The 26,181-nt window shown below is 45.5% G+C and overlaps 1 protein-coding gene across 1 annotated transcript in view; it reads right to left on the bottom strand.

Moving 5' to 3' along the window:
* The window catches only part of INDH (INDH1(iron-sulfur protein required for NADH dehydrogenase)), a 128,021-nt gene that overhangs the window by 49,402 nt on the left and 52,438 nt on the right, over nt 1-26,181 (bottom strand). Inside the window, exon 5 of the mRNA XM_087662663.1 lies at nt 2,660-2,786. Coding sequence (XP_087518789.1) covers nt 2,660-2,786 — 127 coding nt within the window. The remainder of the gene's footprint in view (nt 1-2,659; nt 2,787-26,181) is intronic.

Genomic DNA, 26,181 nt, shown 5'->3' with positions numbered 1-26,181 from the left:
GGGGCGCTTTTTACTCTCGGTAGGAGAGGTTTTTTCCCCCAGACTTATAGTCTTATTTTCGTATGTGCTTATGTGCTTATGTGACACACTTATGGGCACTTACCGTGTGTACACTGCATTCACAAACTCCTCCTTTGTTGGTGACTTCTTGGCTACCTCAATCCATTTGGAGTTCTCGGCCACTTCGGCTTGTGCTTGTTTCACTATATTCGCCCATGTGTTGAGCTCCTTTGTTACTTGTGTCTTCAGCTCGTTGATCTTGGTTTGCACCTTGGTGGGAGTTGTTTCGGTGATTTCTCCTTCCTCCTTCTTGAGTAGGTCCAGCTGGTTTCTATATTCATCGAGCTCGTGCCTCAGTTCTTCGATCACCCTGTTTCTCTCCTGGAGGGACGTTTCAATGTCCACCTTCCAGGAGGTGAAGTGTGATGTGATCTCGGCGTAGAGAGAGAGAGAGAAGGACTTCAGGCACACAAGAGTGTGAGAAAGGAGAGGAGAGTATAACAGAAATAATTTACACAAAACTAGGCCACCTTTTGTTTTTAATAGCAAGGGAGCATTGTCAGAGTGCAGCAGTGCGGAAGCATATGACCGAGATTGAGAGATAGAGTGAACACAAAGAGAAAAGAGAGAGAGAAAGACAGAAAAACAAGATCTGCAATGAAGGAATGCTGAATAAGAACGCAGATATGTACACACGCACAAAGCGTATGTCTGCGTATCTCCACTTCAATGATGTTACCCTGCCATACACCTCGAAGTCTACTACAGTCAACACAATCTCAACCTGAAATTTGCGATCTGAAGTGTGTGAATGTGTGCTGAAGATCTGCTATATATAGCAGTAAATATGGCCCAGCCAAAATAGCAATCAGCCTGCCAAATCTGGCCAACCTGTGCCAGATCTGGCTGACTGCACAAAAATCTGCCAAAAAAGGCAAAACTGCCATGTCAGCACAGCAATCTAATCTGCAATAAATGTGACTGCCACGTGTCATTCCTACACTAACTGTACGGCTTGCCACGTGGCATATGCAGCACACAAACTGTGACAAACTGCTCTTGAATGCCTGTCGGACAAGAAAATGCATGAACACTGCCTAATCTGACACATGCCTGTTTAAGGGATGATCATAACTCTAACAGGCAGCTTATTTCATACAAAGGTTTGGGAGAAGAAAAAAAAAAGAGACGAGCGTATCAAAATAAGCCGTGTTACACTCTCTCCCCCCTAAAACGTAACATTCATGACCGTTGTGACCAATGCTACAAATGCCCATCAAGGATATAACATTGAGGGTGATCGATGGCATGTTAATTGGATGGTTGAGATGCAGTAGCGCCTTAAGGTTATGAGTTGGATCAATTTTAGTGGCTACCTCTTGTGACACTCTTCCCCAACCTTCACAAACTTGTAAACCTTCTTATTCACCTCACTTCTATGACAAAAGCCGTTTTGCTCACCTCTAGCCATAGCGAAGGACACATGCGCAAGCTGACACAACCTTGTGGAGACGATGGTGGGTCTTGCAATGCAACCTTGTGGCCTATGTTCCCCTGCCCTCCCTTGGAGGATGATTCAAGTCATAGGACTTGAGTAGAAGTCGTGGAAGCTTGACAGGAACCTCCCTTGGTCTGACATCTAGGAGTGGAAGCTATGCATTAAGAACGGCCCAGCCTTGGATTAGTACCCAAGCTGGCATGCCTCCTTAGTTTCACAAACAACATTGAGCTTCTTCATCTACAGAGCATAGATTGGCAAGCATACTTTGATGCAAGATAATATGGATTAGGCCATCATTGAGATGACCAACACTAGGCAACATGAAGCCCTACAAAGTATTCTACATGCTAAAGAGCACAGACTTGCCAATAAAAAGGCCAAAAGAGGACAAACAAGCCCACATCTGGAGCTATGTTCTTCTACAGTTGGTATGCTTTTACATATCTAATTTATGATATGGATTTTGTTGCCCATCATTGAGATTCCAGAATCCATATTCATTGTTCTCCAACAGCTATATGCCGATAGCCTATCCATTAGCAACACTAGTTACTCCATGAGACAACGATACTTGACATGATTTGCATCATTGAGGCTGGTCATGTGTAGTGGTGGGCTTGAATGCACTCCCCAACAGATAGATATTGGAGCTACCATACCACAATCTGATGGGTGAGAGCTTAACAAGAGCCTCACAAGGTGGCACATTTGGAAGGCCCCCAGCTAACAAGCTTTCAACAGAGAGAACCTTTAAGCATATGCCACCGTAGCGAAGATAAAGTCATCCATTATAGATTCTCCCTAAGGCCACTACAAGCAATATCTCGATGGAAATATGGGTCTTGAATTGATAAAGGTCTAATATTTAATTCATGCATCTAATAAATATAGACATGACAAGCCAACGTGGTACTTATGGAATCTAACTAGGCAAAAGGTTCTATGAAACTTATGTATAAAATCTACTTAGATGGAATCATGGGCCTTCACTTGTTAAAGCTCCAATAACTCCTTCCAACATTAAATAAATAGACATCACATGCCAACCTGAAGTCTAACAAGAAAGAAGGTTCTAAGAAACTCATTCATATAAATGTGGTTGGAAGCTAAGTAAAACTCCAAATTAACAGATATAATTCATGGTAACAAATGAATAACCTGAAAGTTGAAGGCGTTGAGATATGGAGATTTGCGCATCACCGGTACCAGGGGGCATGTCAACCACCATCACATCAAGATTCCCCCAATCAACTCCTTTGATTAATTTTTCAAGAGCGCTCATAACCTGAAATACTTTTCTTGTCTCTTGTAGATGTTATACGACCCCCCCCCCCCCCCCCCCTCTCTCTCTCTCTCTCTCACATATGAGATACAAATGTCAGTATGGAATTGCAATGGCTCCTTATGGACACATCCAAGGAGGATGGAGGAGGTAATGGAAAACTAGAACATAGTCATGATTACAAAGGCATATCAAAGCCCAAACAGAGGTCTACTAAGAGTCTAGGGATATACTTGGGAGTCAATTTACAAATGCAATACAAGACACTAGGTCACCACACAAGGATTGGGGGGAGTAGCAATACTAATCTAATTGGAACTATAGGAATGGCACCTGATTGGAAGTCACAAGCATTGCTTTAGTGCTAAAATTGTAATTAGTTGAGAATTACAGCAAGAATGTCTTCAGATAGTAAGATGGGATCAAGCAGTGATGATGCCTCTCAATTTGAAAATTCACAAAGTGTTGGGAAAAATGCAATGCCTGATCTTGGACAATGCATGCAGCATAGGCAGCAAGCTGAGAATGAGGGAATTGGAGAAGAGGTAGGACTTAGGCCTCCTGAAGCCAATTACCAGCAAGAAGAAGAGGAGTTTGATGACCAATTTAAGGACCAATTCAGGACAGCAGCTAAAATGTTTGTGCAATTGGCAAATGATATTGGTTTATGTGCTTCTTGAACTCCCCAAAGGAATGCAGCAAAGGCAAGAAGAGGAAATAATCTTCAAGAGCTTCAAGATGGTAAGATGCACGTAAGGAAGAGCCAACAGAGCAGCACAATGTTCCAAATGTGCATAATGTGCATAATCAAATGATGCCTAGTGGAGCAATTGATGCATATGCAAGGCCAACTTGGAAGTGCCAATCCAATGCTTGTTCGACAACCAAGCATGCATGCTAATGTGGGGCACCCAAGATACTTTCACGGTAGTTTAATTTTCTGAGCAATGGCTGGTAATGCTTCAACAATGGGGATGGAAGGATTAAATGTATTTGGTATGCAGCCACTTATGCATGGTATATGCCATGAGGCCATTTATTTTTGCAAGCATCACTTAACATGTGGATTAATTTTTAATCACATGTTTAAGTAAATGGTGCACATGTGAGGTGCAACTGAGGTTAGTGCAAATTAATGAGCTCAGGTCTCTTCTTTTTTTTTTCAAGTAAAATATCGCTGATTATATTACTCAAAAAACTGATTATAACGGAGTGCTCATGCTCAACAGACCAGCTGGAGCTGATGCAAAGTCACAAATACATCATGTATACAAGCCTCTCAAGGCGGTCTAGGGGGGATGGGGGCAAGAAGCCATTGGGGGGGGAGGGGGTGTATCGCCAACTGGGGCTGCTTGCCTGCATCACGAAAAACAGATCCTCGCCACCCCAAGTGAGCATGAAGTGACATCGGAGCTCCTGGCAAGCCCTGGACTTGCCCTGCACCTGATCCCATCGGCCGCAGAAGGAGTGGAAGATAGAGGTCCAAAGCTCTGCTAAGGTCGCATGTGCTGAAAGCCTCTCTCTGCTGAAAGCCTCCAAACACCGCACCTTCCAGATATCCCATCGAGTAAGACTCCCTATGATCTCCCATACCTCCGAGCAATCTGTAGTGGGCTCCAATACCTAGCGGATGGGTAGAGCCTCCAAACCGACCACTGCGCATGACCCTGCCTCGATAAAGAATATCGTGTCCTGTATCTGGGCCTCATACAGAAGGTGACGGCCTTGGCTGACTACCTGCCAACAAAAAGCTTCCCATAAGATACATCCAAGGCTGGGTGCTATACGGCGAAGGATGTGGCATGCTCCTCTCCACACAAGCTGCGCCTCCTCACATGAACACAGGCAATGCTTTGGGGTTTCCAGACACTGCTATGTGCAATGCTTACAACCTCCCTCCTTCATTTGGGCAAGCCAACTTCCCACCGCCAAGCCTCCATGTGCCACCGCCATAAGAAATATGACACCCTCCTTGGCCTCTAGCTATCCCATAGACGCTGCCAGAAGGCCCATCAGATAGGCACCGTGATGCTGTGCTCCGCCCAGTGCCTGCTATGTGACGGCGCCCAATCCATATCTTCCTGTATTAGTACGTGGCTTCCAATCCTGGCAGTGAACTCTAGGAACCTCAATGGCTTCTTGGCGACCATAGAAGCCAGCCAATCTCCTGGATCCCACTCTAGCTCATCAAGTGGGTCTACCCTCCCAGATCCAAAGGCGCCACTCCTGAGCTCCGTCCAGAAAACATAGAGGTCCAGTCGCCATGTCTTCCCCTGAAGGCCCACCACCCGAATCCTCCTCCACAAAAGGGCAGCAATCCCCTCATCCTGTTGCCCTCTATCCAAGGCCAGACGTCACCCTCCTGAACGGTGAAGAAAGTCCCCTACAGGGTGCCATTCACTCTACCTGCCACCTATAGGGGGATGCCTACTGGTAAAAACCTAGCTACCCATACCTCCCTAGGCTCTATCCGCTCTCGTATCACGGGAGCAAGCCACTCCGAAGGTATTGCTGCATCTATCTCCCTTCTCCTCACCTCCACTCCTCTCTGGCAGCCTAATACTCGCTGCAGCACCTCCTTATCCACCATCCTGTACACCTCCCGCCATGTCCTAATGGTACAAGCCGGGCCGGCCTCCCAACCTATCTATGCCCCTTCCCGATCTTTGACCTAGGGGTTCCACATCATCGGCTGATGGTCTATCTTCTCCTAGCAGCCTGGGGGCTCTGGATTAGGGCCTTACGAAGGCCCTGCCACATGCAGAGTAAGCTGCGTAGGAAAAGTGAACTCGGGGGGGTGATCTAAGCTGACGTGAAGGTCCATCTCAGAAACGGCCTCTACTCGCCGCCAAGCCTCGATCTACAGTCTTGAAGGCCCTCCTGTAATAAGAGCCTCCAGGTTCTGCCCGCCTACTATGAGACCGCGGACAATTAGCTTGCCCAAGAGGGCCATACTCTAATACTCTGGGTCTATGATCCCAAGCCCTCCCTCTGACTGATGCCGTTTGATGGTCGCCCATGCCACCTTGGCCTTGAAATCCCTAGCACCATCCAACCCTGACCAAAGGAAGTTCCGCACTAGGCGGCGAAGTTGCACTACGCAAGATGAGGAGAAGCACCAACACGAGTTGATGTACCAGGCCATACCTAAGAGGACCTAGTTAACCACCAGGTCTCGGCTAGCTAGTGAGAGACGACCCATGCTCCAGTAGGTCAATTTCCTCCGAATAGAATCAAGGACAAGAAGAAACTGCTAGGCAGGAGTGATGTCGAGTCCCACTTGGAACCCTAGGTACTGGACGATCTACCCTCTGCTCGCCCATCTGAATCCCAGGTGGACGCCGCACTCCGTACTAGAGTCCGGGTCTCTGAGGAAACCAACAAGCTTTGGCCAGTTGATTTTCGCTCCCGCTGCGGAACAGAACATGTCTAGAGCCAGCCTCACTCTCTCCAGGATCAACTCATCGTCCTCTATGTAGAGGGTTGTATCATCTGCATACTCTAAGTCTAACAACTCAGTCTCCTCTCTCATTGGGAGTTGCATGCCGCGTAATCCACTCACAAGTGACCTGAGAAAGTGAGACATCGCCTCTGTAAAAAGTAGAAACAGATATGGGGCTAGGGGGCTAGGGGGCAGCCCTATCAAACCGATCTCTCCAGCCGATACTCCTCCCCTCACCTTCCGCCTACGAGAACCCTGCTGGTGGCCGATCTGTAAAGAGCAGAGACTCCGCAAATCCAAACCTGGGGGAATCCCAACCTCACCATGGTGCCCTCTAGGAAATCCCAGTCTACCCTATCATAAGCTTTCTCGAAATTGAAGAGTAATACCGCCAGTCTCTGCCCACTGTGCTGAGCCCACTCTGTCGCCTCAAAGAAGGTAAATACATTGTCAAGGATGCTCCTATCCTAGACAAAGTCTGTCTGTGTGTCATGGATGATGTCTGGAAGCACGGGGCATAGTCGCCTACCAATCATCTTTGTCAGTGTCTAATAGGCCACTAACAATAAGGTGATCGGTCTCTACTGGGAAAGCTCCAACAGGTTTCCCCCTTTAGGGAGAAGATTGATAAGGCCTGCCGAGAGACTCCCTGGCATTTGTCCTGAAGTGAAAATCTCCTGGAAGGCCATCAGTAGAGGGTCCTTCACCACTTCCCAATAGGTAGTGAAGAAGGCCTTAGATAGACCATCCTTCCCCCCCGGGCATTTCTGCCCATCCTGTGTATGGAAAGCCTTCTCTAGTTCCTTCTTTGTGAAGGGAGCTAGGAGGGAGCGTCCCATCTCCTCTGTGACGAGGGACGGGATGTGATCCCATACCTGCTGTCTACATCTCTGCCCTCTAGCTGAAGCTATCTCCTGCTGGAAAAGGCGCGTATAATAGTCAGTGGCAATCTCCATCACCTCGTTTCGGCTAGAACGAGTCCTCCAATACTGATCCCGAAGGTTGCGTATTTGCTCTCCTGCGGTGCGAGGCTGGTGCACCTGGAAGAACTCCCTGCACATCGTGTCCCCCTTCCGCCCCCAGAAGGCTGCTGAGGTTCAGAAAGAGAACTCCGAGTGCCTGTCCTCTAGGCCAGCATTGCCTGCTCGCGCACGCACCTCCTGTGCGTGGAGGGTAGGATCCCCTGGTGCCTCGTGTAATAATCTCTACGTGGCTGCGAGGTCCTGCCAAAGTGCTCTCTTCTCCTCCTAGCTCTACTGCCTGGCCTATATGGCTGCCTCTTGGCAGATTCTACTCAACTCTGCTAGGACCTCTGCAACCTGCTCTACAATATCCGGTCCCTCGTGTCCTACTCTCTGGTCCAAATCTGCTCTATCTATCTCGTCACCTCCCTCCTATAGATTGAGTCAGGGATCCGACAGGATCGTGTGTCTAAGGTGGATACTGGGGGGTCAAGTGTCGAGAGAACCGAGCAATAATCGGACAATATGATGCCTGCTCAATCTGGCCTCCACGAGAGTCTCCCCTCTCTCCCACATAAAACCTGTCCAATCGCTCCAACAAGACTCTAACTAGCCGCCTCTATCCCCAAGAGAAATCCAATGACCTCTCCCTCCTATGGAAGGCAGAGTCTCTCCAGGCATCACATGCTCTGACTGCCAGCAAAAAGACCTCCCATGCCTCTTGCTCTTCCCCAGCCATGCCCTAGTAGTTTCTGCGTCTGCCCTGCTGGTCCTCCAAAGCCTCCAGGCTGTTGAAGTCTCCTCCAAAGATCTAGAAGTCCACCTCTGGGAGTCCATCTACGATCTCCACCCAGAACCTGTTGCGTGCCCTAACCTCCATACGGGCATAGACATTGAGGACTCCAATGCACGAGTCCCCAATATCCAGTCTGATCCATAGAACCCTCCCTGCCACTATCGTCCCGTGGTCTTGTACACAGGCAGTGAGACTCGGACCAATAGAGGTGCATATACCTCCACTCCTGTCGTTGGCACCTATGGCCTGCTCCCAGTAAGTGTGCGAGCTACCCGGAAGTACCTTCCCTACCCGTTGGGCCTGGGTGGGGGTGAGCTTCTACTCCTGTAGAAGCAAGATGTCGATCCGTCCGGCAAGGGCAGGCTGCAACTCCTGCCGAACAATCAACTTCCCGGAACCACGTGCCCCACCGTAGTGGAGACTATTCGCATTCAAGGATGCAAGGTGTAAGCTCATGGAGAAACCTGTGACTAACCGAACAGGCACCAGCCCACCAGTCAATGTCCATCATGCAACCAGGCCACTGCTCTGCAAACAGTGTTAATCCTTTATCTCCCATCCACTGGGAGATGTGATCCGCCACCTGACTCTTCAACTCCTCTATCTGCGTAGTCTTCAACTCCCCTGAGTAAGAGGACTGAAGAAAAAAGGCATAGTTTGGTCCATCCGGTGGTGCTAGTAGATGAACCTTACCCCTCCTTGACACTTATGAACCACGAAGATCCCCACCTCAAGAGATAGTGGAAACTCTCCGGACTCCGCAACTCTCAGGTAGGACCATGGGCCACTGCGGAAGAACACCTATGGCAACAACTGTGCCTGTCTTGGGAAGGTGTGACGGGCGCCAAGGATGGATAAGCTGGTGGGTGTATGGGAGGGGGAAGATTGCTGGTACGAGGAGGAGATAGGTGTGTGTGGCTGATCACCTCCTGTGGGAGAAGGGGGGGTGGATCTGGGGGGGAATCACCTGAACCGGATGCAGATCAGGGGGGGTACTCAGAGGGGAGGGGAGATGGTGGGGGGGAAGAGGATCGAGGGATGGTGGGATGGACGGAGATGCATAGCGGGTGGGTGTATGTGTGTGTGGGGGGGTGGTTGGAGAGGGGGGGGAGGGGGCGTTGGTGGCCCTTGAAAGGGGGGCTATGGGCCAAGGTCAATTGGGGAGGGGAGGGGGTGAGAGGGCTGTGGAAACTCAGGCGAGACAGTCTGTGGCGTGGATGGGCCACTGTACCAAGGGACCATGTATATGACCCCCTTCGTGGACGCATATGGTGAACCAGCAAGTAACTTGTGAGCTGCGTCAGCCGAACTGAGCCGGACCATGAAGATTCCTTGGCCCGTTAGGACCGCCTCCACGATCTGCGCTATGCCAATCCATAGCATGGAGTGAAACTAGTCCCGAAGCTGGGCCCTGGCTGAGGAATCTCCTACTACCTAACCATAAATCATTGTTTTCTGGTCATTTGACTGATTTCCGGTCATTTCTCACATCAAACTCTGAATTTTCTCTCTCCTCAATATTCTCTCTCACTTCCCAACCATTTCATAGCCTTACTTTGAAGATCTCAGCATTTGGATCCTTGGAGGCTGAGAAATTTCAGTTTACTTTGTTGTACAACAAAGATTAGGGTTTACCAACTGCCTCGAGAAGCATGCCAAACATTGAAGACTCCAAAACCTCAATTATTCAAGGCTAAAGATAATTTTCGGCTAAAATCAGATGGAGGACCAGCAAGCCATCAAATTTGGAGCATTTCCAGTCTTCTAGAAGTGGGTAAAGGCCAATTGATTGCTTGAATCAAGGGGCGAAACAAATTGAAGACTTGCTCGTCACTGTCAATAGCAAGAGAAGTTTGGATTGTGAAAGGGACTGGGAGAATCCCATTGTAAATCAACTTCTACCTCAATAAAGCTAAAGAAATACCGAAAGAGGTGCCAATTTTGGGGTGAACTGGGTGTCCATTGTCCAAAGATTAGTAGGTGAATTTGTATTCTTCAGTTTTGTAATAAATGCTTAGTGATATAATTAAGTTGTAATCAAGGAATTACCACCCATCCACTGAAGGAAGGCTAGTTTCATGGTTCCATTGCTGGGATACCATCAAATCCTTTGAATTAGTGAGCCCATTCCACGTGATTGCAACTTGGGATCATTGCAATCTTGCTGAAATTGCCCTCAGCAGTGAATTACAGCAACCATGTCTTCACACGGTGATACAGAATCAAGTGAAGAGGATGCATCACTCCTTGGTCATTCACATGGTGAAGGGAGAAAGGCAATTACTGATATTGAAGGTTCTCAACATGGACAGCAAGCTGAAAACATGGAAAATGACCCAAATGTTAGCACTCCTATACATCAAGCGGCTAAAGAATTCAATGACAGCTTCAAGGGTCGGATGCGAACAGCAGCAAAAATCTTTGCTAAATTGGCAAAGGATCCCTAGTTTACTAAATTCTTGAACGTTCCAAGGAAGGACAGCAAAGGCAAAGAGAAGAAGACCTCTTCTAAGCCTTCGGGACAACCACAAGAACCGAAGGAGAAGCCTCACCCTTCTTTGGAAGAGCCCAAAAAGCTTAATGAGAACAAACAATTGGTACCCATGGGATAAGAAGTGCAAATGCATAGCTAACTTGGTAGTGCTAATCATGAGAGTATGGACAACAAGGTATTCATGCAAATGTTAGCATGAGGCAACAAAGATACTTTTGTGGAGGTGCCACTTTTCATACTATGGTTGGATAGGCACCGCATATGGAAATATATGGCACAAATTGCTATGGTATGCAGCAAGCAATGGGAGTATCCGGGTAATGCAAGAGGAATGCATAATCCCATGTTTGGCAGCATAGGCATGATGCCTGGGGCACAAAGTGGGCCACCATGTATCTACACCCCCAAGGACTGTTTGAGCACAAGGATTTGGTGTTGGTCATGCAAGTGAATGTGATAGTGCTAGTTTTCATGTAAATACAGCAAATGCACCCTTTTTGCAGTAGCCTATTTATGATAATTTGACACCCATAGGACCACCAAAGGACTATGATGAATGTGGCAAAAGTGTGAAGCTTGAGTCCTTCAATGGTGCACAAGATAGGCTGAAAGCACTTACTTTTATTCAACAGTTTGATGCATCCTATTCTAAAGCCAACTTCACAAAGGAATCTAAGCTATACGAGGCAACCACATTCTTGAAGGGAAATGTATTGTAGTGCTAATCTACACATCTCATTCAGGGAAAGGCACCTACCACTTGGGTCAAGTTCAAGTAAATGTTTGCTTCAAATTGGTTCACAAGTACTTTTGAAGTAGACATTATGACAACATGAAATCAATTGGATTCAAAGGATGCAAGAACTTGGATCAATACAACAAGAAGTTTTTGGATACTACATATTTCTTCTTATTGGTCAGTACCCCTCCATGAGCAGGCAGAGAAGTATGTTTGTGGTTTGCCAAAGGGTATACGAGATTTTTACATAAAGTCCACTGTTTCTAGCATGTCTGAGCTCATAAAAACTGCTACTATAGCTGATGCATTGCTGCATGGAAAGGATGTAAGGTTCTAGGACATTGATGCCAACTCACATGTCAAACAAGCTAAGGCTAAGAAAAAGGGCAGATCTGAAATAAAAGCTGAATATTAGGGCAGATCTGAAAATAGGGCTGAAAAGAGGAATAGTTCGTAGAGAAGACTGGGAAAAAGGAATTGATTGCTGTAAATAAATACTTTATTTGTCAGCAAGAAGGGCACATTGCAAGGAGCTGTCCTAATAGGTAGCAAGCTGAAAAAGATGATAACAAGGGAAAGAAAGGAAAAACCACTATTAGTTTAGTATTTGATATAGTGGCAGATCAACCCAATAATAATAGTACTGAACTTTGTAGGACATGGGGCAAAATTAGAGATCTGTGTCTATTTATTTTTCTTGATCCAGGGGCACAATCAAATTTCATCTCTTGATATGGTAGTCCATTTAGACATTAGAGAGGATGAGATGGGCCCAATGGGTGAGATTGGTATGGCATACAAGGGACATAGAGAGCTGGTCACTCCTATCATTGGAAAGCTTCGTTTGCACATTCAGAGTTGTGGACAGCAAAGAGTTCTTTATTGCTCCTTTGGAAGGATGTGATGTCTTGCCTAGTATGCCTTGGTGCCATCATATGCATATAGTGATTGATGCTCATTATAAGATTGTGATCCTATTTCATAGAGGCAAAGTTCATACTTTGGATATAAAGTTGAAAGGGAAATTTGTCCCTGTTCTATATGTTTCTGCTATTTCCAAAGTAATGAAGAATCATCTTTCAACTTGGTTTTCACTAAGGATAAGAGTAATAATGAAAATGTTGGGAATGTGACTCATTTGGATAAAGATTACACGTCATTTTTGCAAATGTATGCTAATTGCTTTTCTCGGTCACTTTGGGACACTTGCCAACTAAAAGGCCCGAGGATCATGGCATAAATTTGATCCTTGGTAGGAGCCCTCCGAATAAACCACCTCACAAAGTCGATATAGCCCAACAAGAGGCGATAATGAGTCAGGTTAATGAGTTGTAAAAGAAAAGGTTAATTCAGCCCAGTTCATCTCCATTTTAATCTCCAATGCTTCTAGTGCAGAAGAACGATGGGAGATGGCACATGTGCATTGATTATCGTGCTTAGAACAAAATACAATAAAGAATGAATTCTCGATCCCTAGAATCAACGATATCTTGGATAGATTACAGGGGGGGCACCCATTTTTAGCCACATAGATTTGAAAAATGGTTACCATCGGATTCAGATTAGACATAAGCATGTGTACAAGGCAGCCTTTTGAACATCTTTTGGTTTGTATGAGTTTCTTATCATGCCATTTGGCCTTACGAAGTGCCCACAAATTCCCTATGATAGATCACATTTTTCAGTATCATAGGGAATTTGTGGGTACTTTCTTTGATGACATGATTGTCTTTTCAAAAAATGAGGCCAAGCATTGCAAGCATTTGGCAATAGTATTCAATGAGATGCGCAAGCATCAATTGTTGAATAATGATAACAACAGTGAATTCTTTTTGCATGAGATTCACTTTTTGGGCCATATTGTATTGGTTGATGGCATTTGTATGGATCCTGCTGAGGTTGACAAACGTATAATACTTGACTCTCTGGCATATAATATTTGTATGGATTCGTTTTTGCCTATAATACTTGACTTTCTGGCATACTATGCATGTCTTGACACACTACTCAACATCATGCCTCAAAGTTGGCCAATAAAAGAAGTGCTCAACTGCCTTAACTATGGCATCAATATCTCTATGACCTACATAAGGACGAGCATGACTCTTAGTCATCATCTTGGCCGTGAATTGATTTGTGGCATAGTCATCCATATATCATCAAAAATCCCTCTCAAAGTACAAAGTGATCATGCCTCTAGGCATTGCAAAGCTAATCATACGCAATCCAAAGTCTGAATTAGTAACATATGGATCCTTCATGGCATCCAACTCAGTGTGATAAACCATGTTGATAGTCGATAACTAAGACTTTCAAGATAGTGCATCCGCCACTATATTCTTTTTGCCATCTATATGCACAATCTAAAAGTGAAACATAGGCAAGAAGTTTACCCACTGCATATGCTTCTCAGATAACTTCATCTGAGTCAAGAAGTAGTGCAAAGTCTGATGGTCTATCTGCATTGTGAAATCAGCCCCTAAAAGATAGTGTTTCCATGTGAGGAGAGCTCTTTCTCACAAACTTACGAATTCCTCTCTAGACCATGGAAAACACGACTCTCATAAGCAATTATATGGCCGTTCTACATTAAAATAGCCCCAATGTTGTTCCCACATGCATCATAGTGCACAACAAATGACTTCCTAAGATTAGGCAATACAAGCACCTTATCCGAAGTCATTTTATCCTTTAATGTTGGGTTTGATTCACGCCTACGCTCAGAGAGGTGTGTCAGTGATCCGCAAAGGACACTAGGGCAATTTTTACTCTCCTAACAATAGGTCTTTTCCCCCACTTACATTATTTTCTATTTTGCGTGTTTATGTCACATAGTTCAGCCACTTACCATACTTTACATCTTTCAAGTGTGAACGCATCTTAACAACCCTAAGGTCTAAGGGTTGTACTTTGTACTTTCACTTACACACTTGGAAATTCCATCGTGTGCCGAGTTGTGTCTTCACTCTCACTCTCTCTACTATCGATTGTGTACTCTCATCTGAGAGCTTCCATCTCAAATCTCACATTTCCTATAAAGTTAAGGCTTGGTACGGTCCAACATTCCACTCAAGGCTCGCTGGCCTCCTTCCTCAGCTCGTCCAGGTGCATGCCTGCTGTAGACTCGCACACTTGCAGCTCCTAGTTCAATCACAACCCCCGCCACCAGTGCTAGCTCCGCCCACCTGGTCTATCCAGCACCGCCTGTTGGTTGCACCGGTGCCCCCAAGTCCACTTCCACCACCAACAGCAACAACGTGAATGCCGCCAACGCATTGTTCAAGCACCCCCGCCACGCCAGTCTACAACACCGCATGCTCCTCCTCGCCCGCCTGCCTTCCGGACACCACCACTGTCTCATTTGTCAGACCCACCAACATCCTTGGGATTCAGCTTAGATAAATTAGGGCTTTTGGTTGTTTAGAGAACATTGGCACATGTACTGAAGATTCCATCTAAAATAGACTGAAATTGTGTATTTTGGAGAGCAAAATTTTGGGGCTTTTGCATTTGTTGTGCTACTGTGAGCATTGTTTGTGCATTGGACAGTGTGTACATTCGATAGTTGTGATCAAGTGCAACACAATTTTGCTAATTACAACTTGGTGTATGCTGTAAATACTCGAAATTTGCAGAATTCCAGGTTGTTCCAACTTTGGTTCTTGCTTTTTTGTTCTTTGAAACAGTGACATTTATCATGGCCAATCAAGGATAGACTAATCTATTCACCTATGTATCCAAAGAGGATAGATTGGACCGCAAGAACTATTCTCTATGGTCCTTCATGATGAACAATGTGCTGATTGCAAAAAATCTTTTGGATTATGTTAGTGATGAAGAAGTCCATCCTAGAGTTGTGGCTCCTGCAACATCTCCGCAAGGAGGACAATGTCAAAGGCTAGCTCCAGCTCACCCACTTCCCCAAAGATCAGCAGCATAAAAGGCTTGGGACACATGGGATGCTCAAGCATTGTCACTAATTGCATTAGCAATTTAACGGTCCATAATCCTACATATACAATTTGCTGCTTCTTCACGAGAAGCATGGCTCACACTTGAGCAAATGTTTGTTGGAAAATATGACAGACACATCTCTTTCTTAAAAAGAAGCTTAAGAATGTGAAGACACATAAAGGTGATGCTATGCAAGATCATCGTAACAAAATTCAGGACTTGTGTGACTAGTTAATGAATGTAGATGAGTATTATTTTGATGCACAGATGATCTCTACTACTTTGAATTCCTTACCACCCTCTTATTTGGCCTTTCACATGGCCTTGAATCTCACCATAAGAATTCCTCCACAACCATTTACCTTTCTTCAATTGGTTAGTTTGCTCCTAGAAGTGCAAACAAGAAAGAACAGTGGGATGGATATTGTAGCCTCTAAACAAGCTTTTATGGCGAGACAAAAGGGCAAGGGCAGCTAGTCTAGAAATGCTCCGCAGAGTTTTAGAAGTTTAGGTACTTCACAGAGCAACAAGCAACAAAGGGGCACACAAGCCAAGAACAGCAAGTGCCATTATTGAAAGAAGCCAGGTCACTACATCACAGAATGTAAGAAGCACATTGCCAAGTGAAGGAGTCAAGGATGTCTATTTCTAATGCACCTTCTGCTGCTACAAAGCCCGCGTCTTTTGTTGTTGACCGTGACTAGTGTTTTTACACTTGCAGTTATGATTCTTCTTGGGCTGATAGAGCATTCAGCTCTACTAAGGATGCTAGTACTCTGTTCTTTGACAATGGTGCTTCTAAGCACATTACATCCTACAAGGATTTGTTTTCCTCTGTTATTGAAGCTCCTATTGGCAAATCTGTGCAATGTGCCAACAATGTATCTTACCCTCTTAGAGGTATTGGGGCAATTGTCTTGCAAGACATTGATGGCTCTACTCTTCGTCTACAAGATGCATTATATGTGCCACGGATAAAAAAGAATTTGCTGTCCATTTCTTCTTTAGCAAAGTGTGGTATGCAGGTCACATTTGATGATAACAAATACATGGTCAGGGATAATGAATTATTGACTTTGGTATTGACTGGCACATTATGTCTTGGACTCTATGAGTTAGATGCTTATTTGATTGATCAATCAATCTATTTGGCATCTACTCTTACTCTTGCTATATCACAGTTATGGCATACTCGCATGGGATATGTTAACTATGGCAGTTTAATGCTTATGCAACGTACTCAGATGCTAGATGGCTTACTTCTCTTGGAGAGAGCTTCTAAGCATATTTGTGAGGGATACATTTCGGAAAAATGCATCGATTCTCTTTTCCTCGTAATGTTGATTTTAAGACAACAGCAAGGTTACAGATTGTACATTCGAATGTATGTGGACCTATCTAGACAAAGTCATTGGATGGATGTTATTATTTCATCACCTTCATTGATGACTTTACTCGTTTTTGTTGGGTCTACCCATTGGTGAAAAAGTGAGAGGTGTATGATGCATTTTTTCCTCTTGTTGCACTTGTTGAAAATCAATCTGGTTGTAGGATTAAGACTCTCCATTTGGACCGAGGGGGGAATACATATCCTCCTTGCTGAATAATTTTTTGAAGCAGAAAGACATTGTCCATCAATATACTACACCATATACTATACAGCAAAATGGGGTTGCAAAAAGCATAGACTCCATAGCAAAATGAGGTTGCAAAAAGGAAGAATCGGTCACTCATGGAGATGGCCAAATGTATGCTAAAAGCTAAGAATATGCCACATGGCTCTTGGATGGAAGTAGTTATGTGTGCTTGTCATGTATTGAGCAGGTGCCGTACCAAGACATTAAAAAAATGCCATGCCTTTTGAGGCTTGGAATAGCTCGAAACCTTCAATTGGTCACTTTCGTACTTTTGGGAGTCTTGCATATGCTCATATTCCCAAAGTACTAAGAAAGAAGTTAGATAACAAGGTTGTCAAATGCATTTTTGTAGGATACACCAATCAAAGCAAAGGATATAGATTATATGACCCGTTTCCAAGAAAGTCTTTGTCACTAGGGATGTGATTTTTTATGAAAAAACAAAATTATCCCTTGCTAGTTTTGACACATATTGGGCTGCAAATTATGTGTTTGAAGGGCTACTGCCATTTCCTTTGGTGATACAGCTAGAGTTTTAGTAAATGAACAAAATGTTCAGCCAATTGCTCCATTGAGCAATGTACAAATTCAGCCTATGGCTGATCTGAATCTTCAGCAAGATATTGAATTCGAGCTTCATCAGGAGCATGAACATAATCACGAAGCTAGGAAAATGCCTAGATGTTACTTGTAGACTATAAAAGATAGTCATTTGGATGCTCCTATTGCTGGTCGTACTAGAAGACAAGCATGTCTAAATGATCATGCTAATACAATGGAGTTTATCGCAGCACACATACTTGATGATGAGGAACCTGATTGCTTTGAGGATGCACAACAGAGTGTGCATTGGATGGCAACAATGCAAGCTGAATTTGATTCTATCATGAAGAATCACACAAGGGATTTAGTGACTTGCCAATAGGAAAGAAAACCATTGGTACTAAATGGGTCTAAAAGCTGAAAAGAAAAGCGGATGGATCCATTGATAAGTACAAATCCACGCTTGTGGCTGCACTTTTACATGGGGAACTTCAGATAGAAGTGTATGTATAGCAGCCCATTGGTTTTGCAGTTGAAGGATCCGAACACTTGGTATGTAAGATGAAAAAGGCTTTGTATGGTTTGAAGCAACCTCCACGAGCTTGATATGGAAAAATTGATGCCTTTTTACTCAACCAAGGGTTTATTAACGACCTATCAGAGTCTACTCTTTACGTATGCACAGAGGGGGGATCCTTGCTGATCATTTGTCTTTATGTAGATAATCTGCTCGCAAGGACACATGCTGATCAAATTTCAACACTCAAGAATAATTTGCACCAAACTTTTGAAATGTCAGATTTGGGGCCTTTGCATTACTATTTGGGCATTCAGTTTATCCATGATTCTAGAGACATCCGATTGTCACAATCCAAATATATTGGTACACTCCTTGAGAGGTTCAGCTTCCAAGATTGCAAGCCAGTTAGCACACCCATGGAGACTAGACTTAAGCTGTCTTTGTATGAAGACTATGATCTGTTTGACATTCATACATATGGTCCAACAATTGGATGTCTCATTTATTTATGTAACACAATTTTGAGATGAGTACGCAATGGAATGGGAGATAGAGATCAAGCTGAAGCAATGTTGAGAGTGAGAGTGAGAGAATCCCAAGATGAGTGTACCAAAAAAGTCACGGTACACAAAGAATAAAATGTATTTATATATTAGGATACAAATAAGGGTGTGTTCACACTTGTATAAGTTTATACACACGAGAATTAAGGGACTTTTTACCCAACAACCTCCCACTAAAAGGCCCGAAGTTGTATCTTTAAGCTAGCCAACTCCCACTAATCAAATGCAATGCTCATGCTAAGCCTTTGCAAGACTCTTAGTGAGAACATCTCCAAGGTTATCTTGGGTTTTGACCTTAATTAATGTGACAAGACCATTATCCAAGACCTATCGAATAAAGTGGTACCGAACATCTATGTGTTTGGTACATACATGAAACATGGCATTCTTAGCCAGACATACGGCAGTCTGTCTATCACAACCAAGCATTGGAGTATGTGAAGAGAGACCAAAATCCTTGACCAAACGGCCAAGCCAAATAGCTTCCTTAGAAGCTTCTGTGGCTGAAATATAGTCAACCTTTGTAGTACTCCATGCCACAATTTTCTGCAACCTCGAATACCAAGAAACAGCCCCACCAGTCAAAATAAAGACCTACCCATTGGTAGATTTTCTAGTGTCAAAATGTCCTGCCATGTCCGAATCACAAAATCCCTGTAACTCTAGGGTCTACCCTTTCCATAGCATATACACTTTTCCTCTCTACATTTTAAGTATCTAAAGATACATTTCACTGGTCTCCAATGTGGCTTGCCAAGGTTAGACATGAATCTACTAACAGCTCCCACTACATCAGCAATGTCAAGGCGGGTTGCAACCATGGTATACATCAAAGAACCACAAGCTGATGCATAAGGTATGCCCTTCATAGTACTAGCCACTGCATCATCCTTTGGGCAATCAACTTTCCTAAGCTTTGTATGTGGCCGTAAAGGTACACCAAGAGACTTAGCATCAGCCATATTAAATCTATCAAGTACTTTGTTGATATACTTGTCCTGTGAGAGAAATAACAAGTGCTGCCCTCTCTCTCTTTTAATGAGCATGCCCAAAATGTGTTCAGCTGCCCCAAATCTTTCATCGAGAAGTCTGAACTCAGCTACCTTTTGAGGGTATTCAAAGTAATCTTATGTTGTCCTGCAATCAGCATGTCATCCACATATAAGACCAACACAATAATGCTTCCATCATCAGCCTTTTTAGTGTGTAAGCAGTGATCTGCATGGCTGCATTTAAATCCATAGCTAAGTATGAAGGTATCAAACCTTTTTATACCACTTTCTGGGGGACTTGTTTCAGCCCATATAAGCTGTCTTTCAGGTTACAAACCAAATGCTCTTTCCTTGGAATAGCAAATCCTTTGGGTTGTTTCATGTACAGCTATTCATCTAGGTCACCATGAAGAAAAGTTGTCTTCACCCCATCTGATCCAACTCTAAATCCAAGGATACAGTGAGAGCAAACAAAACACGAAGCATTGTCATCTTCACCATTGGTGAAAAAACCTCCTGGAAGTCTATGCCTTCCTTCTATGTATAGCCCTTAGCAACCAAAAGTGCCTTGTACTTGGGTTTCCCATCAATACATTTCACCTTGTAAACCCATTTGTTAGGGATAACTTTCCTATCCTTGGGCAAAGGTACAAGCTTCCATGTGTTATTCGCACACAGAGACTTCATCTCTTCCTACATAGCAAGCTCCCACTTTCTCTTGTTTTCACATGACTATGCCTCTCTAAATATCAGAGAGCTCACCTTCATCAATCAATAAAATGCAATCCAAAGATGGTTGAAACCTCTGTGGTTGCCTTCTGACACATTAGTCCTTCTTACCCAGTGATCTATATTATTAAGGCAATGAGCCTACATTCTCAAGTATGTGCACACCATCACCTGATGGCTGATTTTCAGCATTTTCTTGCTACTGTAACCTTATCCATTACTTTTCTGGCCATCTCCGGGGCCGTTTCAAGCCGTGTTTTAGACCCACAAGGTTGTGGACAACAGTTTCAAGAGATATTGCGATTTCAACTGTGTCGATTGAAAGTGAGCGTATACGTTATACATTTCAAATCTATAAGTTCTAAGTTATTTGCTAGCAAGCAAATACAAGGTTTATCTGCAAATAGATTGTAGATTACATGTACTATAGAGTAATCAGTGAAAAAGGCTTCTAAATATGTTGTTGTACACTAGTGAAATTATTGTTGTCCTATTCCACTCTGTGCATTTATTTGCTATCCATTATCTTCTAGTTGTAGGATAATAGATTGCTGCTCATTTTCAGCATCAAAAGAAACTGAATCTTTAGCTAATGGCTGCTGAATGGCTGGCTGTTCATGCTGAAATTTGACCTTCTTGTCAAGGTCACCCTGTGTAGCATTTTTCAACAACTTTGCCTCATTAAATACAACATCTTGGCTGCGTACTATCTCTCTATCCTAAGAAAGCCAAACTCTATAACCCATCTCTCCCTCATCTCCATATCCCATGAAGATACCCTTGATGGATTTCACGTCTAGTTTAGTCCTCTGATTTACAAGAATATGCATAAAGGCATCACAACCAAAGACACACAAATAGTCATATGAAGCACGTTTGCCAGACAAAACCTCTTCAGGAATGTCATTTTCCAATGTACGATTGGCAGAGCGATTGCATACATGAACTGCAGTTTTAAGAGCCTCTCCCCAGAACTACTTCGAGAGATTAGTTGTGGACAGCGTGCATGTGACTCTCTCATAAAAGCGTAGGACTGAGAGAGAGAGAACGCAGAGAGAGAAGAGAGAAAGAGACAGTGGACGATGAAGATCTGCTGTATAAAGAATGCTGAATACAAAGATATGCAGATATATACACGGGCGCAGTGCGCTGGACTGCGTGTCTCCACCTCGACGATGCAACCTGCTGTCCACCTCGAAGTCCGCTGCAGTCTGCACTGTCTGCTGTCTGAAATCTGTGAACAGAGACAGAATCTGCGCGTCACCGGTCTGTAATCTGCGAGCAGAGAAGTGTACCAGACTGCTGAGAATGTCGGTTATTTATAGCCGACAACTGCCTGGAAATAGGGCGCCAGAAATGTTCAGTCGGCTGCATTAAATGCAGCCGACTGCCTGCTGCAGGTCGAACTGCCACGTGGCAGTCCGACTGCATGCAGTCCGACTGGACTGCACCAGGCTGAAACCTCCTGCCTGGCTGTGATCTCTCTAGCACCCCCTCTCAGAGCCTGGGCAGGGCAGAAGCCTGAGGGATCTGGAATGTCTCCGAAGCAGAGCCTGAGGAAGCGCCTTCGTAAACAAATCCGCAAGATTGTCCTCCGTCTTGCAATACTCCACAGTGATGGTCTCATCCAGAAGCTTTTCACGGATGAAGTGGTACTGGATCTCAATGTGCTTCGTCCGGGCATGAAAAACAGGGTTCCTTGCCAAGGTAATGCAACTCTCATTGTCACATCGCAGCAATGTAGGACGAGTTTGGGGGGTCCCAAGCTCCGCCAATAATCGCCGAAGCCACACAACCTCGCATGTGGTGGAAGACGCGGCCCGATACTCCGCCTCAGTAGACGAAAGGGCTACTGTGGGCTGCTTCTTGCTACTCCATGAAATAACACCTGGACCCAAAGTAAAACAGTAACCTGTAGTAGTGGTCCACGTCATCGGCCCAATCCGAGTCGCTCCAACCTGCAAGTATAAGATCTGACCCATCTGTCCCTGCGGGGTAATGAATCCCTAAATCAGACGTCCCCCTCAGATACCGAAGTATCCTCTGAGCAGCCTGCCAATGCACCGTCTTAGGTTCACTCATGAACCCTGCCAAGAGCCCAACAGCAAAACTTAGATCAACCCTGGTGTTGAGAAGCCAAATCAAAGATCCAATCAACTGTCGATAGCGGGACGCATCCGCCAAAGGAGAAGCTGAATGGGAAGTGGCCTTCCAGTTTGGATCCATAGGAGTAGATAGGGCCCGACAATCCTCCATCTCAAAAGACACCAAGAGCTCCTGTACATATCTCTGTTGAGAGATAAAGATCCCCCTCTAAGACTGATAAATCTCATGGCCTAAAAAAAAGTGGAGTAGACCCAAGTCCGTCATCTCGAACGTCCGATGTAAAGCTGACTTCGTCTCTTGGACCTGCTGTGCAGCATCACCTGTGACAATCAAATCATCAACATATAAAACAAACAGCACACAACCATCCTCGGAAGTGTGAACATACAGCTGCGGATCGGCCTTGGACCGCCGATATCCCAACTGAGATTGGAGGAACGAATCAATCTTCTCGTTCCATGCACGCGGAGCCTGCTTGAGGCCATACAAGGCCTTCTTCAACCTGTAGACTTTCCCATCTGAAGAACCAAAGCCAGGAGGCTGCTCAACATAGATCTCCTCCTTCAAATCACCATTGAGGAAGGCCGACTTCACATCCAACTGATAAACAGGCCATCTCCTATGACCAGCCAAAGCAAGAACAGCTCTAATGGTCGCCATACGAGCTGTGGGGGCAAAAGTGTCATGACAGTCAATCCCTGGGCGCTGTGCAAAACCTTTAGCAACAAGGCGAGCCTTGTGCTTATCCAAAGTACCATCACTGAGGTATTTGGTCTTGAAGACCCACTTGACTCCAATCACCTTCTTCTTTGGGGGGCGGGGCACGAGTGACCAAGTGCCATTCCTCTCAATAGCCTCCAACTCAGCTTCCATAGCTTTCTTCCATGGGGCGGACTGTAAAGCCTCCTTCACGGAGGTGGGCTCTCGATCCTGCATAACACGGGTCATCAAACAATAGTTGGAGCAAACAAGCTCCGTAGAATGTGCCTGGTGCCTTCGTGACCGCCGCGGACCATCCTACGGTCCCCACTCCTTAGGAACCCCCTCGATCCCTGAATCACGGAGTGTGTCACGGGCCCAGCGAGGAGGAGGCCGAACCTCCCCTCGTCTTTCTCCATCAGCAGAAGACTCTGGAATATCCACCTGCGGTAACTCCTCAGAGGAGTCCGGTGGAACAGTAGATTCTGTGTCAGAAACAGAATCATAATCAAAAGGCACGGGCTCCAGTGGAACTGTCGAAGGAGCCCAACTCTCCCCTGGATCTCCAAGAACGGGATGATCCTCACCCGTTGAAGTAGCCGGAACCTCCACAAACCGCACATCACGGCTAGTGTACACATACCGCTTGACAGGATCATACAGTCGGTAGCCTTGGGACTGGGAGCTATAGCCAACAAATACCTGTTTTCGGGAAGCTGCTTCAAATTTATCACGGTGAGCCTTGGGGATGTGAACATAGGCATCACACCCAAAGACCCGAAAGTAAGAAACATCTGGCTTCGTCCCAAAATAAGCCTCAAATGGGGTCATCCCTTCCACGGACGAAGTAGGGGATCGATTAAGGATGTGGACTGCAGTAGCCACAGCCTCGGCCTACAAAACCTGAGGGGTCAGTCGGTGCTCCATCATGGTGCGCGCCATCTCGATCACACTGCGGTTCTTCCGTTCAAGAATACCATTTTCTTGAGGAGTGTTGGTATTGGCAAACTCCTGGTGAATTCCTCTATCTGCACAAAACCGAGCAAACTCATTAGACACAAATTCACCTCCCTTGTCGGATCGCAAGGTCTTCAACTTGCGGCCTGATCGGTTCTCCTCAAAGAGAAGCCAATCCTTGAAGTGCGAGAAAGCTTCTGACTTGAGCACCAAAAAATAGGCCCATGTCATCCTGCTGTAGTCATCCACGATCAGCATGAAGTAGGAGCTCCCACGCAGGGACTCAGTCCTCATAGGGCCACATAGATCCGTAGATACTAGCTCCATCGGTGAAGTAGACCGCCGCGAAGCTGTGTGGGGAATGGCATCCCTATGCTGCTTGCCCCGTATGCAGGAGACACATGGCTGCTGGCTCACCACTATATCCGGCAACCCTCGAACAAGCTGTCCACGTGACGCCCTCCGAAGATAGTCATAGTTCAGGTGACCAAACCGAGCATGCCATAACTCAGACTGTGACTGAGAGGTAAGAAGAAGAGTAGAGAGGGCGGTGGAAGACTTCAGTTTGTAAATGCCGTTCTCCTCATATCCGGATGAGAGAACCTTCCTCGACCCACAATCAAGGACTCGCACCGTAGTACTGTCAAACTCCACCAGAAGACCAAGGGAGCAAATCTTATGAACTGAAAGGAGATGGTACCCTAATCCTGGTACATGCAAAACCTCTGAGGTATAGGTACCACCTCGTCCATCCGGAATAAGCTACATCTTACCCCGACCTGCAACAGAAACTGAAGAGCTGTCTCCAATGAGAATCTGCCCACGCGAGGGTCGCAGCTGGGCAACACCATCTGATGAAGGAGTCATGTGCCGTGAGGCACCACTATCAACGATCCACTCTCGAGCCTGGGGAGCCGTCATCGCAGCATCAGAAGCATTTGGTGAAGCGTCCTCAATGACAGCTAGATGAAGAAATGCAGCTGATGAGGGTGCAGCCACCGCTCCAGAATCCTTGGTGTCCTTCTTCTTGGTGTCCTTCGTGTCTTTGTCAGGGCAATCCTTCTTCCAATGGCCAGTCTTTCCACAAATATGGCATGTGGAGTCTTTGTCCTTGTCCTTCTCCTTGTCCTTCTTGGATTTGTTATCCCCCTTCTTCTTCTTTTGGTCCTTCCCCTTCTTCTGAGAGGCTTGACCTATCAACGCCTCCGACTTGGAAGCATTCTGTCCCTTTAACTGTTCCTCTTGGTCCAAGACCATAGGAACCAACTCTTCCCACCGAAGAGTAGACTCTCGCCCAGAAGCAATGAGGGCAGAGTAAAATGTACCGAATCGTGGCGGCAACTGGGACAATAGTGTGATCGCCATGTCTTCGGAGGAAATCGGCTTCCCCGCATTCTGAACCTGCATCTGTAGCTGCCTTAGCTTGTTAATGTGCTCCCGTAGCGAAGAAGACTTATTTACGGACAAGGTCCGCATCTGTACCTCCAAAGAAACCCTCTTCATTTGGGTCATCCGATTGTACATCTGATCAAGCTCCAGCCATATCTCCCGAGCCACTGTCAAGTGCTCGATGTGAGCAATCACGGCTGTAGTGCATGATAGAAAGAGAAAGGATCGAATCCTAGCATTCAGTTTGTCCCAATGAGACTAGGCCTTGGCCAACTCTGCACGAGCATCGGAAGAGAGTTTGGACTCATCTCTTACCGAGGGCCAGTCAATCTCCTCCTGTACCAACTCCGCCAAATCATAGGACTCAAGAATGGCCAATATCATGACGCGCCAAATGCGGTAGTTGTCGCCGTCGAGCTTCTGATCTGTAGGAAGAGCCGGTAAGACAGGCACCTTCCGGTCCATAATCGCCTGGAACTCCAAGTCAATCTCTGTAGACATCTTCACCTGCAATGCCTTCACAAACGCAAAAGCAGCCCCCTCTGACTGGGAAAACTCAGCCTGCTAAGGCTCTTCCGCGTCCTGAACCTTCTTCACCCGTCGGAGGCGATGAAAAAGCAAAACCTGCACTTGTAGGCTGAAAACTCAAACTTCCTCCGCGTCAAACAGCAGTAAACAGCAGCAAATCCACCACCTGTACTCCTTTCCTGTGCGCCCACACTCGTTTCAGCCTTGTTCCAAGGCGCAGCCCTCCTGTCTGCCCTTAAACGCAAAAAACGCAAATTTGTGTCGCGATGGAAACTCCTCTTCAGGTTGATTTTGCGCTCAGTCAGCCCTCAAACACTGCTCTGATACCATGTCAGAGTGCAGCGGTGC

Source organism: Lygodium microphyllum, chromosome 22 (genome assembly GCF_053477565.2).
Source record: "Lygodium microphyllum isolate KBCC chromosome 22, Lygodium_microphyllum_v1.1.10, whole genome shotgun sequence".
Taxonomy (NCBI): Eukaryota; Viridiplantae; Streptophyta; class Polypodiopsida; order Schizaeales; family Lygodiaceae; genus Lygodium; species Lygodium microphyllum.
The sequence above is the reverse complement of the archived record's forward strand: the minus strand, read 5'-3'. Positions and strand labels throughout refer to the sequence as shown.